General features: G+C 36.6%; 1 protein-coding gene across 1 annotated transcript in view; it reads right to left on the bottom strand.

Annotated features, from left to right (window-relative positions):
• Positions 1–1,952: 1,952 nt before the first annotated feature.
• Positions 1,953–15,029, bottom strand: part of Slc38a4 (solute carrier family 38 member 4) — a 29,052-nt gene continuing 15,975 nt past the window's right edge. The window contains exons 11-15 of the mRNA XM_027949981.2: positions 14,341–14,441; positions 12,200–12,324; positions 6,612–6,756; positions 5,673–5,770; positions 1,953–2,054 (exon numbers count right to left, since the gene is read on the bottom strand). Of these exons, the coding sequence (XP_027805782.2) occupies positions 1,953–2,054; positions 5,673–5,770; positions 6,612–6,756; positions 12,200–12,324; positions 14,341–14,441 (571 nt within the window). The remainder of the gene's footprint in view (positions 2,055–5,672; positions 5,771–6,611; positions 6,757–12,199; positions 12,325–14,340; positions 14,442–15,029) is intronic.

Here is a 15,029-nt window from a genome sequence, read left to right as displayed (position 1 = left end):
TGAATATTTATATAAGTATACAATTGATATTCTCAAGTTAGTATTTTAAATGAAAAGGATTCAAAATATATACAGATTTTACAGTTTTTCAATATTTTTGGATTAATCTTTAATATTTACATTTAAATAAATTTAGATTAAACAGTTTTTAACATTCAGAAGACACATTTTCAACTTTGTTTTGATATATTCTTTAGAGAAATGAAGATGGAAATATATCTTAAAGATGCTATTTGGCAAATTTTTTCCAAGTAACAGTGACTTAAAAGTTATGATAGTTTCTAGTAATACTCAATTTTCATAGCAAAGTGCACCATTTTACAGTATTATGTCTCTAGAAAATAATACATAAAACAAATATTTCTTTTCTTTGGTACACTCCCAAAACACTATTGAGATATTATCTATTATGTCATACTTGTATGATACTTATATTTCATACTTGGCTTTAATAACATATAAAATATACAACAAATGTTCTTGCTACTGATTTGACAAAGAAGTGAACTCTAGAAGTTCTAGGCAGTGAGTAGTAACTTTTAAATCCATTCTACACAAGTATGTTTTGGAAATGAGCAAGAAGGATAGTTTGCATTTCTCTGTAGTGTTAGCACTTTTATTTCTACGGACAATCACTCAACATTGTATTAAATGACACATGAATGTCAGCAAACACCTCCACAAGCTAAAATGAACCAAATCCTATTTAGATGTGCTAAATTAAAAGAACAACCTTAGCATTGATAATTACTCACAAATAAGGAGCCCGTTTTCTCATAGATGATTATTATTGTAAACATCAAAGAAGAGCATTACTGAACTATGTATAACTTAGGTTTCAAATTTAGAATATCTCCAATAGACAGATGCATACAAATGGATTTCTGAGCCCACCAACTTAATTCCCTGCTCCCACCCCAATAATATAAATGTTTTGACTGTGAAGAAAGAAAACTACACATGTAAAAAATCAGAATCAAATGTACCATACATTAACATTCTGATGACTATAGAATAAGATTATATACATAAACATATAGCAAATTACAGTTTCCTGCACTGAATGTTTATCAAATAAAAATGTATCAGACAATACTGGGTAGTGTATCTCCACGTGACCTGTGGTATTCTAAACATTCTAAATGAGAATGGAAGACGAGAGGGAGAGCATTGTTCAAGGACAAAAGTATGACAAGACGACTAAGAACAACTTCAAAGCAGATGCTTCCACAGCAAGCAGCTGAGCTGTAAGCATTATTTTTGTTGTTGCTTAAATTTAAATAAAGCCCCTCTCTATGTTTAATAAAATGCTTTAATGTTTACCTAACAATCCATTGAATGAAGAAGTCACTAATTCAATGTCACAAATGGGATGGGCAAACTATCCCTTTAGTGTGGACACCAAGTGCTGTTGGCTAGAGTCTGACAGTTCATCTACCTCACAGGGACAAGCTCGCAAGAGGTGTCTTTTGCTTCTCTCTGTTAGCCAAAAGCCCCAAAGAATTTGGTGCAAGATGTGGAAAGGCATTAAGTGTTGATAGTTTGCCACCAGGGCATTTTAAATTTAATGCTCTGAGAATACAACTATCTGTTACTTTGGGAAGGTGGAGGGTGGGGAGCCAGCTCAAAGGAAAAGGTGTTATCTGATGACCATTAAATGCAGCCACACTTATTCTGCTTGTATAGCAGCAAAAACACACCTTCATCATCTCACAATGCTCTAGTCAAACCTGGGTAGCAATGTGCACCATGGATTTTAAATACATTAACAACCATTCTCAACAGAAACCATAATTTTCTTTCTCGTAGGTGTCTGGTGATATAATAGCAAATGTCTTGGGAATCTTCCTGTTATTTCCTATGAGTAACATTCCAATCAAGATAACTCAAATGTCTTGATTTGGGCATAACTTGCAACCACTTCCAACAGAAAAAGAACATTTTCTCCTAGGTTAGTGATGCTTGGAATTTGGAGGATCGTAGATCCAATCAAGTATAATGAGTGCCATGCTTCCAATCATGAAGATAATTCCAATCACAAGAAAAATTAAAGCCTGTAATTCAGACAGAATTTGTTAGGGAACAGGAAAACCATTTTTAGCTGTTTGTTTTTATAAGTTATTAATATAAGGTGGCAATCCTATTTGCATATTAAATTGTATTATTCTTAATAAATTAGATGTCCAACAAATCTATTTTGAACCCTAGTTGGGAAAAGAAGGGGAATACAGTGCAGTGATATAACCTAAAATTTCAACAACAGAGTAATGGCTAATTGATTTGGTATGTCTAAAGGATGGAATACTTTATGATCAGTAAAAAATTAAAAAGAATGTAATTATGGCATTTGCCTGTAAATGGATGGATATGGAGAATATCCTGCTAAGTGAAATAAACCAAACTCAGAAACTTAAATATTGAATGTTTTCTCTTAAATGCAGAAGCCAGAGTTCAAAAAAAAAAGGAAAGGGGGAGGGAAGGATAGGATATAATAAAGATAAAGGGAAAACCAATAATGTAGAAAAAGTAGATCAAGAGGCAGAGTGAAGGGATGGTTAAAGGGAGGCAATGAAGAATGAATTCTTAAAAAATCATGTTATGTGCCTATGCAAATATGCCATAGGGAATTTCACCTTTATGCATAAATAAAAAGAATCAACCAAATATAAATAAATAGACAAGTGTAAAGAGTACACTACAGTAGAAGAAGGGGAATGGGGGAAGGGAGAAAGGGAAAAGAGGGGCATTATGAACTGAAATTGAATTCCATGCATGTATGAGTTTTTAGGAATGAACCTAACTACTATATATAACTATAAAGCTCTAATAATTTTTTTTTTAAAGTGACAAAAAATTTAAGGATCTACAGAATCTTTTAGGTGAAAAAGAGCTGGTCATAAAGAAATAGTACGTATGATACAATTCTAATTTTATAAAGCATGCAAATAAAAATGACAGACTAACATATGTTAGTGTGTATATATCTTTGTATTTACACACACACATATGTATATACACTGTTTCAAATGTTAACATTAGAAGAAGCCTTAGATCAATATAATTCTATGTATGGGAAAACAGAAGCTTTTTTTTTTTTAAACTAGAAAGGGTCTAGGTATTAATTTTACATCTAATTAAACTAAACATGGGTCATCATTAGGGCAAATCACTTGCCCAGATAATATTGCTATCAAAGTCTAGGCAAGATGGATTACATAGAGAAAATCCATGGGTAAGATGGTGGAAAGAGCTTATGATATCAAACTCTGCTGAACTCCTTGAACAATCCCAAGAGGTGAAAAAATTCAAGGCAAAACTTCAGAGTAATTCAGTAGGAACCATTCTTTTCAAACCTTAATAGAAGACTTTCTTAAGCAGTCACTGAGCATGTTTAATTGTTGGGAAAAAAATATTTCTAGTATGTTTCTGTAGTACTATTATGGAAAAGAAATACGCACTTCCTAGTTTAATAAGATCATATTTTGTATGTAAATAAGTTAACTGAAAAACAAAGAGTTCTGTTTGGGATCTCAGTTCAAACCAGGGAACAGCAGGGTGTTAGAGTCTGTAAACAAGTTAAAATAACACCTGGCATTTTGCCAGGGGAATGTTAGAGTTCATAAACAAGTCTGGATGGTGCCTGGCAAAATGCCAGAGGGAGTGGTTTGAGAAGTAACAAAAGCGAGCCATTAAGTATGGAGATTCCTTATTGGTTGACTGATGTATCTAGTTTATGCTAATTAGATAAGCTCTGTGGAATGTATAAATACTGCTCCTGTCCTGCAATAAACTGCTCCTACTCCTGCTGTATCAATCAGCACAAGTCGTTCGTCACCCCCCGGTTATTTTGCAGCCAGCCGGCCTTCGGCAGATGGTGGCCCGAATTTGGAAAATTAAAATATTTGCATGTTACAGTTGATACTTCTTCCGGATTTTTGATGGGCTCCCTTCATTCCGGAGAAAAAAACTAAAGATGTTATAGCTCATTGCTTACAAAATTTTGCCACTGTGGGCGTTCCAAAACAGTTAAAAACAGATAATGGTCCTGGTTATACTTCTACCTCTTTTAAACAATTTTGCTCATCATTTGGCATTACTCATATAACAGGAATCCCATACAATCCTCAGGGACAAGGCATAGTTGAAAGAGCTCATCAAACTATTAAAATGTACTTATTAAAGCAAAAAGAGGGAATTGGAAAGGGGTATATATCACCTAAAGATAAACTTAAAATAACCCTTTTTACTCTAAACTTTTAAAATTTGGATTCATCAGGGCTTAGTGCTGCGGAAAGGCATATGTGTCCAAAAAATGTACATAAGCCTAAGGTACTTTGGAAGGATATTCTAACAGGACAATGGAAAGGTCCTGACCCAGTGATTGTCTGGAGTCGGGGTTCTGTTTGTGTTTTTCCACAGGGAGAACAGCAGCCGATTTGGATTCCAGAGAGATTAACTAAAACAATTTCTACAGACCAAAAGGAAGATGATTTGACTCAAATCCATAACAGCTGATATCCAGAACTCCAGTTTGGCTATTCTTACATCTGCGACAGTGATTAACCAGGATGCTTTTTTCAATATTTATTTTATTATTTGCCTTTTCCCACATCATAAAGTTCTATTTTATTTTTGAGCTCATACAGACCTAGGTTAATATTTTTCTGAGAAGCTACACATTTTCATAAAAGGTTCCATGTCAATGCTAATACTTTACAAAATCGTTTTAAAATAACTAAGGAACAAGCTAGACAAATAATAAAACAATGTCAAAATTGTGTGACCTTTTTACCACAAGTTAATCTTGGAGTCAATCCTAGAAGACTGATACCTAACCATATTTGGCAGATGGACGTCACACACTTGCCAGAATTTGGAGCTATGGTCTTTATTTAAATTAAACAAAAGGGGGAATTGTTAGAGTCTGTAAACAAGTCAAAATAACACCTGGCATTTTGCCAGGGGAATGTTAGAGTTCATAAACAAGTCTGGATGGTGCCTGGCAAAATGCCAGAGGGAGTGGTTTGAGAAGTAACAAAAGCGAGCCATTAAGTATGGAGATTCCTTATTGGTTGACTGATGTATCTAGTTTATGCTAACTAGATAAGCTCTGTGGAATGTATAAATACTGCTCCTGTCCTGCAATAAACGGCTCCTACTCCTGCTGTATCAATCAACACAAGTTGTTCGTCACCCCCCTGGTTATTTTGCAGCCAGCCGGCCTTCAGCAGCAGGGAACTATAGAAGGAGGAAAAAAAAAAATCAAGGCAACTCTCGGCCCTTGCAAACCTAACTAACATGTTGGAAACATTTACACTGCTCCATAACACTGGTAGATCGCCAACTTCCTTCCTGACAATTTCATGTGGACAGTGCAGCTGCAGCTTGGCACTGGAAACTGGTGTGCACATAGAGCACATGTTCCTGTAGGGAAAATTCCATGAGCATTTGATGTGAGAGGACTCAACACAAAATATTTGCTATTTGAAGAGAGAGAGCCTAGATCATTCAAGTGCCAGAAATCATTCCTGTTTCCTCCTACCAGAAAGTTCCAGCCCATCTTTGGTTTTGGGTTCTTGTTCATTGTTTCATTTTCCCATACCAATCAGATTCTCTGGTTTACTCTATGTAGTTAAGACTTATAATGGGATGAATTGCAAGCCCTTACTTACCCCGACCTTTTGGGGTGACCTAAGGGATTCTTTCTTGACAAGTCTAAGATAAAACGCAGCTGGAAGGATGAAAATCAACATAGTGGCAGCAGAAGACCCTGAGGAGGGAAATGCAGGGCAGGTTAAGGTCTCACAAGGCAGATCTTCCCTGAAAAGCACTAATATAAATAAACCAAATATAAAACTATTCCTGTTCTTCTAATAGCACGTGCTTAAATCACATAAGTTCATCTTGGTTGCTTATTCATGGAAGGTATGTCTATAAAGAAAATTAAAATGTACCTAACAGCATAACTGCACAAGTACACGTAATGTATCATAAGCAATAAAAGGCCAAAATAATATGAATTTACAAAGGCTTAGTAATGTAAGTACATACTAAGGAGACAGCTCATCACATTCCCTTTCTAACCACCTCTTACTTTTCAAGTTGCCTATACCTGATTCTTTATAAAGTTTAATATTTAAAATTTGAGCAAATCCTTAATCATCAGACAAAAAATTAACTATACTAATAGACCATGTAGGTAATAGAAATAGTATGCTGTAAAAAAATCAACCTCCTACTCCTCCAAAGAGCTCCTTAATGCTTGGCTGATACTTATAGGTTTGAGAGAGTTTCTGTTGATAAAATCTGTCTTCCTCTTTTCTGGATGACAGAGATAGGAGCCACCTCCAAATCCTGGGTCCATCCCAAGGTGTATGACTTGCTTTCTTTGAGGTTTAGTTTCCTTAGAAAAGGCAGCTGGGCTAAGTGACCTCTAAAAGTAGCTCCCAGTGTCACTAGGGAGGTTAGGTGACTGGCACAGCCACTGGAATCTAGTAGGGCTGCTGGGAGCCTGAGATGGACTAGGGATTTTGACCACCCAGCACTGGCTTCCTGATTACCATGTAAGAAGGTATAAATTTGGGCTGACTAAAAGTCTTACTGAAACTTACCTATGAATCCAAAGATGTATTTTATAGTCGGCACAAGGATGACCAGAACATTATTAAGTATAATAATCATGGCTGCAATCAGGAAGTGTCTTATCCAGCTGAAGGGTCTTTTGGGAAATAACAATGTGGTCACTGATGTACGAATCTGCAAGCACAATGTTCAATGGCAAGATCATTTCTTTGTTTTTGACCTTTTCTATTATTTTCAGCATTCTCATCAGTCTAAAACATTTTATTTATTTTTCCCTTGTTTCCCAGAAAATATCCTGATGTTTTTTTCCCCCAGATTTTAATTGTGTTAAAATATGCATAACATAAAATTTACCATCTCAGTCATTTTTTAGTATACAGTTCAGTGGCACTAAGTACACTCATGTTGTGCCCATTTCACGCTGATTTTTGATGTCTGAGGATAATGTTATTTTTCTGCAGTTGTGTGCTCTCTTTCTTAGTTTTCAGAATTGTGGTTAAAAATTATTTTAGATAAAAGAACAGATAAGATGTACAATTCAGAGACAGTAAAAGCCTTGTGGATGGGCATCTCATCAGACTGGTTAAACACTAATGGCATGCACTGAATTGATTTACACCTGAGTGTAAAAGGAATTTCTATAAACCTGGGCTTTTCTTAATTTTCCTTTCTATTTAGCATTGCTTTCCTTCTGATATTTAAAACAATGTACTTTTTGTGCTTGCTCCTTTCTCTTTATCTCCTCTTACCTCCCCCACTAGTATAGGATAAGCCCACAAAAGGCAAGGAATAGAAAGAATTTAATAATTTCAACATTCCTCAGAGTTTCTCGTTTAGTGTCTGGCATGTAGCAGGCACACAGTAAATGCTGAAATAAATTGACAGTAGGAGTCTCTTTTCTCCCTTCAGAGTCCTTGACAGATTTAAGCTTTATTTTAGCAGCTGAAACAAGTGGGCAGAGAGTCAAGAGAGGCTCCGTTGGCAGCAGCCGCTCAAGTTACTGTGGTGTGAGTGGATAGAGAGATCCCTGTGGGCAGAGGGAGGGAGTGCATTATGTTTGTACAGCTTAGCAAAGCTGAAGCCTGCTTATCTTTGGAATCTGTTAGAAGACACTTCTTTGACTTAATGGAATTACTCTACTGGAGTTTTAATACATGAGTACTTCAGTTAAGCTAAGACTCCACTTTTTTAGAAATGCCTGAACTGGTTTTCATTAAATAATTTTAGTTCTGAAGTCTTTTTAGGGTGTTGAGATGGGAACTCATTTAAAAGAAAAAATGTGAGATACATTTTGCAACATGCATGAACAACCAAAAAATGCATTGCTCACAGATTCTCACGCGACATTCCATTCATACCTCTCCATCAAAAAATTGAAGCCATCTGTTTAGGTTGAAAAGGGAATTTCATTTCTAGAATGGCAAACCAGATAATCCCTGAAAATGGTTTAGGAATGACTTTGCAAAGAATTTTTTAAAAATTGGATCAGTGAAAATTATGAAATTCATTTTGAAAAGCACACTAAGGAAAGGAAAATGGTTGATGTCATTTCCGCCAGCAGGCTGTAAGTTCTACATTATGTCTTACAATTAGTGTTTCTTCAGTATTGTCCAGAGTGATCTAATTAGCAGGCTTAAAATAAGTTTTCTGTGATACATACAGCGTGCTTAAGGACTCGACTGACAGTGCTAAACTTATAAACAAATCAAAGACAGGTTTCGTTTTCGGGCAGATGTCACACTTAAGTGCTTTGTAGTCTTTGTTACAATGGTGCATTCGATTCAGTAAGGGAGTTAGAGGCAATCCTATATAGATATAGGGCCTCTGAGTATAAATGCAGTGTCCTAAAGTCTAGTGGCTTCCAGAAAGATTTAGGTTTTGTTTCATGATGATAGGTTGTGTGCAGTTTTAGAGAAAATAACAGATGATAAAGGACAGAAAATTTACAGGAATAATAGGTAGGATGATTGGAGTAAAGGGTGAAAGCTTTGTCTTACTGAGTAAGGATTAAGAAAATCCTGAACAAAACCAAAGGAATATGGAGTTGCCAACAGATTCCTGAAGAGGGCAACAGAGTGAAGAGTGAGGGAGGCTGGGATGGTGGTGGAAGGGAACAGGAAGGGAACATTCATCCTATGTTAACATGCTGTGCTTGTTGAGTCTGGGACCAAAGGTCCTCAGCGCCTCTGTTCACTAGTGTTGAGACAGAGATAACTCTTATTACCCACAAAGGCTTGTCTGCTCTTCTATGTATCCATGTGCCCTTTTCTCTTTTGACATAAACTGATAAGAATCTGGAAATGTGGGTCAGATGTTGCAGGTGGAGAAAGTCCCCAGCAACACCCAGGGCCTCTGACCCAAGCGTGATTCCAGAAAGGTTCTGTGCAGCTTTAGAAAAAAACAGTTATTGAGAGAGAGAGAGAGAGAGAGAGAGAGAGAGAGAGAGAGAGAGAGCCATGTACAGCCAGTTAGGAGGTGCTGTGTTCTGAGGAGTGGATCTAAAGTGAAGGTCAGAAACCCAGAGGCAGAGTAGAAAGAGAACTCTAATCAATCAATCAATTAAATTCTTCCATGGTTTAGACTGTTTCACTTTGCAGGATTGCTTAGGGCAAGAAATACCTATACTACTGTCGTTCATGGCAACATGTGCCATATTTCTATGCCCGTATCTGTGCAGGTTTCAAAACAGGGGATTTGAAGGCAACACAAGTTAGAAGAAGAATGATTTTACTATAAGAAGATGAAATAGAAGTAGCTAAAGAATTTGAGATGTGATCACTTCTTTAAAATAAAGTACAGCAGGTGGAATTCGAGTCTGTGTGTTTATGATAAACTATGGTGATACGTGAACTTAACTACATAAAGGGAAGCACAAGCTGAAAACAGGCCTGTAATAGGCCCCCTCCCCACTACTCAGGAAATAAATGTGGGGCTGCTAGGGAAAAAGCTGACCTAATTCACTTCATTTATGCATGTATGCATTTGACATGAAATAACTATGTGCCTTATACAAATAAGGAAAAATACTAATCCAATTGGGGAAAAGAAGATAATAGTGTACTAAAAGGAAAACAAGTGAACAAACCCTATTCTATCTTCTTGAGCTCCCAAGAAAGAGAGCCCACAGTAATCATTTGTTGAAAGAAGGGGAACACAAAATAATACCTAACACTGATACATTTTAATCCAGACTAGGTTTATTTGTTTTATTGTCTTAACATGGGAACATCAAAGCAAGTAAAATTCTTAGTGGTCAAGGATTTCTTAATGCAAAGAATCCTGGCAGGAGAACTATGCTGTGGCTCAGCATTTGACACACTGAAAATCTTGTTCCTAAATTATAAGAAAGCAAATAACCAAAGGCAACACTTAACAACTTCTATCACAGCGAAAAAGTCTCTGAACTTAGTCTTGTAGGATTTGATTGGGACAAAGAGGTTGCACCCACTTATCTGTCACCATCACAGATGTGGATGAATCCATCACATTCACAGGGATTTTGATTCACTTAACTCAGATCCTCACCCAAATTGAATTCATGGTACATCAGCAAGGAAAATAGCCTATGCTTTTACTAGAAAAAGCAGTTTATACATTTCAAGAAAATGCAAGGTAAATTTTAAAAGCCATTGTTCCTTAGCAAATGTTACAGGGCCCATCCTTTGTGCCAGTCACCATTCACATACCCAGTCTCCAGGGACTTGTAAGCCAGTGGGGAAGAGGGTACTTACGCAGATCATTCCACCATAACACTGTGCAAAATGGTGCCGAAATGCTAATGTTAAGGGAAAGTGCATAATGAAAGATAGTGATTAGTTACTCTTCTCAATTTTGGTTCTCAAGACCAATTTTGGTTTCAATGGCTTTTAATGTTTACAAACTATTACTGTCCCTCATGATCAGATGTATTCCAGTGCTTTCTCTCTCACATGGGGAGATGAGGCTTTTTGATGGTGAGGTGAAATGCTCACTAATAAATGAAAGGCTAGCCAGGCACACTGGCACATGCTGTAATCCCAGCAGATGGGGAGACTGAAGCAGAAGGATTACAAGTTCAAAACCAACCTCAGCAACTTGGCAAAGCCCTAAGTAACTTAGTAAGACCCTGTCTCAAAATAAAATATAAAAAGGGGTTGGGGATGTGGATCAGTAGTTAAATGCCCCTGTGTTTAATCCCAGATATCAATCAATACATAAATAGGCTGACTTGACTTCCCATTCCAATAGTAACAGCCATTGGTGGTATTATGCAATAAGCTCCACATCCTAGCTACATGATCATGGCCACATCCATCAATCTCTTGACGACCCAGCATGAAAACACTGTTTAAGGCTTATGAATAAAGAAACACAGAAGCATACAACAGAGTTCCTTCATCAAATGCTTTGATTCAACAAGGCTGTGAGTGCCTCCTCTGAAATTCAGTGGTATCTTGACCCACAAAAAAGAAGAAATCCAAATATTCTTTTCTCATTGAAACTGCTTGCTTGGAAATTTTATCCTGTAGCACACCTTCTGGTTTACAGCTGTCTTTTGCTTTGTATGCAAGCTGGAGCTGATTTTAGGCTAAAGCTCTATGTGTGTGTCATTTGAATTACTTTCAGATGCATTACAGGCAAGACATTATTTAAGAGTAAATTATTAGCCACCATAGTAATAAGGATCTGATTTCATGTGCTCATGAAAAAGGAATGTGCCAAAATATATTTCAGCACACAAGCTGCATTTAAAGTGACCACAGTGTCATTATATAAGTAGTCCTCCTACACCAGGCCCTCTATGGAACATTCTGTACATAATAATCCCAGATACTGTGTCACTTATGTTTTTGCCCCTAAAATGAATGGGCAAATTCAGTGTTTATGAAAGGAGAAGAGCTGGCAGGCGGGTGAAGACCTGTGTTTATCCATATGTGGTGGTTTTAACTCACCCAGCCCCGGTCAGCTCTCCTCCGTCATCTCACAACAGACTGATGGCAATGGCAAATGCTCAGGAGGGATGCCCCCAGGCCAAATCTGCCAGAGGCATGTGTCAGTCTTGGTGGGGGAGGTGGGGGAAAAGATACATGATGGGTAACAGAACTATTTTTTAAGAATTTCTGTTCTAGTAATTAATTTACTTAACATGAATCCCCTTCTCATTGGCCTTCAAATCACTGGATTAAATAAAACAATTTTTGGATGTTATTGCAGCACAAGAAACTAGAAAAAAATGAAATGCCTTTAAAACTGTTGTGAAAATGCAATGTGATCTGACACTTAAAGTGGTCTTTGCTTTCAAGTTTCAGAAGTCATCGGAACTCCTCCTCAGTTTTACTAATCCACAAGACAGCAGCTTAAGTTCTGCTTTTTGAATTTAAAAGTAAATTTCATGATTCTTTTTCCCAGACCTAAAAAACACTGCTTAAAAATGTTGGCTGTGTATACATCTTAAATGATCAACTTAGTGACTCCAACTTAGTGACTTAGTTAGTGACTCCAAAATGCTGTAAAAAGCACAATGTCCTCGGGCATTGCAATTGCAAACTCACATGATAATTAAATCTTCATCAAGTCAGAACATAGTACTGATCTATGGATTAAACAGGATTCTTTCATTGGAGCTTTATGTACTTACTGGAAACAGGACAATGGGCACAGTTAGTGTTACTGCCACCAGGACTGCTAGGCGTACCATGAGAAGAGGGGTGTCAAATGTATACACTTTGCTGTAGGCATGAAGTAATTCATCTTCAACTTCTCCTACAAGAAGAGAATGAGTTTGCCTAGTGTTACCAAGTTGCCACTGGTTACTCAAGGACACATTTTATGCAGGGAACCTGGGACAGGGAAAAAAGACTCAGGTCTGGGAATCCAGATGTCCACATTTGTATCTTATCTTTAACCTTATAAAGCCATGAGGCTTTTTGGTCAAATGAACAAAGGAGTCTTGAAGCTTAAAAAAGTTGCAGAAGCTAAAAGAAAAATGATCAGGTGCTTCTTAACTTGTTTTGCATCATAATAAATCAATGTCTGCAATAGAGAAGCATCACAAACCATGCTGAGGTACTCTTGTTGAAAGAGATAAAAGGTCCAGACCTCACCAAACTGTCCATCCCATATTATCCACACATCCCTTCTGTCCAGCCACCCCTGACACAGCTTCTCCAAGTACATTCTGGAAATTCTGGGACTACTGACTTCTAACACTTTTTCAGTTTCAACAGTTACAACTCCATCATGACACTGGCATATATACTCTTGGACTTTTTAAAGTTTGTATTTGTCTTAAGAAACTCATTAGAGCAACATGTAAGAAAGAATTAGTATGATTTTTATAGGGTTTCCCATGAATATTGCTCTAAGATTAAGATGATGCTCATCTTGAAAATATATTCACTCAGCATCCCAGACACAAATGGAGATATTTATGGAAGCAAATATAGTTTGATTTTCCCATTACCCCTCTCAAAATCAGATACAAAGGGATAAAAATGATTTCAATGGTATTGGCCCTGACTTTCTTTCTTTTCTTTTTTTTTTAAACATTTATTTAGTTGTAGATGAACGCACAGTATCTGTTTTTATTTGTTTTTTATGTGGTGCTCAGGATTGAACCCAGAGCTTCATACATGCGAGGCAAGCACTTTACCACTGAGCTACTACAGCCTCAGCCCTTGGCCTTGACTTTCATTAACCCATAAGCAACAATAAGTTAATGCCCAATCTAAAGTGAGTGCTTGATTAATAGTCAAATAGAAAACAAAGCTAAGCAAATAGTGGCCTACTCCTGAGTCATCTCCTCCCCAACTTGTCATGCAATGAATTTAATTTACCAACTCAGTCAGGAAAGTTAGACCCAAGATGATATTGACCAGCATGACTAGTGTGAATATAGCTCTAGGTCTATTTGCTTCCATGTAATTTTTCTATTGGGCTTCATCGAAGGAATATAAAAATTCTACTCCTTTTGTATATTATTAAGATGCTAAAGAGAAAATGTATAATGCATAATGCTATTTTTTAAGAACATTCCCATATTGAAGAAAATTCTGCTATATCCTTTCTTTCTTAGGAAACCCCTCACTATAATAGAAGAGAATTATATAAACCAGAAATAATTCTTAGTATTACAATCTCCCAGATTTGATGTAGTGAATAAATAAGAAGCAGGTTCAAACTTAAGAATTTATAATTTTTATGCCATTTGCCTGGCAGTTAGGTAGGTATTCCATCAAAAGAGCCTTGTCACATGCAATGGATTCTTTCTCATTGCTTCTAGCCTGAGATGGACCAGGAAGTCTAGCAAAGAAATATAATTTATATCTGAAGGAAAATGATTTAATATGTGGATATTAAAAATAAAAAACACAGGCTGTGGATGTGGCTCAAGTGGTAACGTGCTTGCCTGGCATGTGTGGGGCACTGGGTTCGATCCTCAACACCACATAAAATACAATAAAGATGTTGTGTCCACCAAAAACTGAAAAATAAATATTAAAAAAATTCTCTCTGTCTCTCCCTCTTCTCTCTCTCTCTCTCTTTAAAAAATAAAATAAAAAACACAAAAATTCACAAATTGTTATAACCTGTTAGCCAGATTGGTCCAGGGCTCATTTCCTTAGATCAGATGACAAAGGTAAAATTGAGTTAATTGAATGTGCATCATCTATTCATCAGGCTGCTTATAGAGGTAATTAAAAGCGTTACACCTACTCAGGTGGATTTTCAGTCTAACCAGGATGTGCACAAACAAATCACTTTGACAGAGTGACCTACCATAAAAGGTTAGGTAGCCAAAGAGGGCAGCAAGCAGGTACATGACCAGCATCCCTGTGATGGAAATATTTGACACTGTTTGCATTTTCCTCCGGGACCGACTAAAGATAAAAAGAACATTGAATTTCATTTCTTAAACTTATGAAACATCACTATTTAAAATAAAAATAAAAATAATTATGTCTATTGCTCATTATGAAACCACATTTCTGGTATATAAAGTTACAGCTGATTTAAACTTGTCATAGAGCTAAGGATGATTTGTTTCCTTTTTTCTTAAACATTGTTTCTTTAGTTTTAGAAACAACTATTTCCCTAGAAGAGGGTCTATCAATAAGTAAACTTATCTACTAAATAATTAAAAATGTAATTAACATAAGAATCAAACTGGCTCTTAATGTAGAAAGCTTTTGTATTTCATGATGAGATGAGTTTAATGAGGAAAAGAACCACCTCTTGCTACTGCCAAGAGTTCAGACTATGACAAAGCTTGATACTGTTATGTGAACCACTTCTAGAGACCACACCAGAGGGATGCACCTACCTAGAGTCACTTGCTAGGCTTCTGAAGTATGTGCTATATGTGGTTTTCACAGTAAATCAAAGATATCAAAATAATTGAAGGTGTTCCAAAAATTTGTTATGAGGTCAATCAGAATTATAGGGAAAAGTAACGCTATTGTCTGGGG

The sequence above is a fragment of the Marmota flaviventris genome, chromosome 3 (assembly GCF_047511675.1).
Source record: "Marmota flaviventris isolate mMarFla1 chromosome 3, mMarFla1.hap1, whole genome shotgun sequence".
NCBI classification, from domain to species: Eukaryota; Metazoa; Chordata; class Mammalia; order Rodentia; family Sciuridae; genus Marmota; species Marmota flaviventris.
This window is presented reverse-complemented; position numbering and strand designations above follow the sequence as displayed.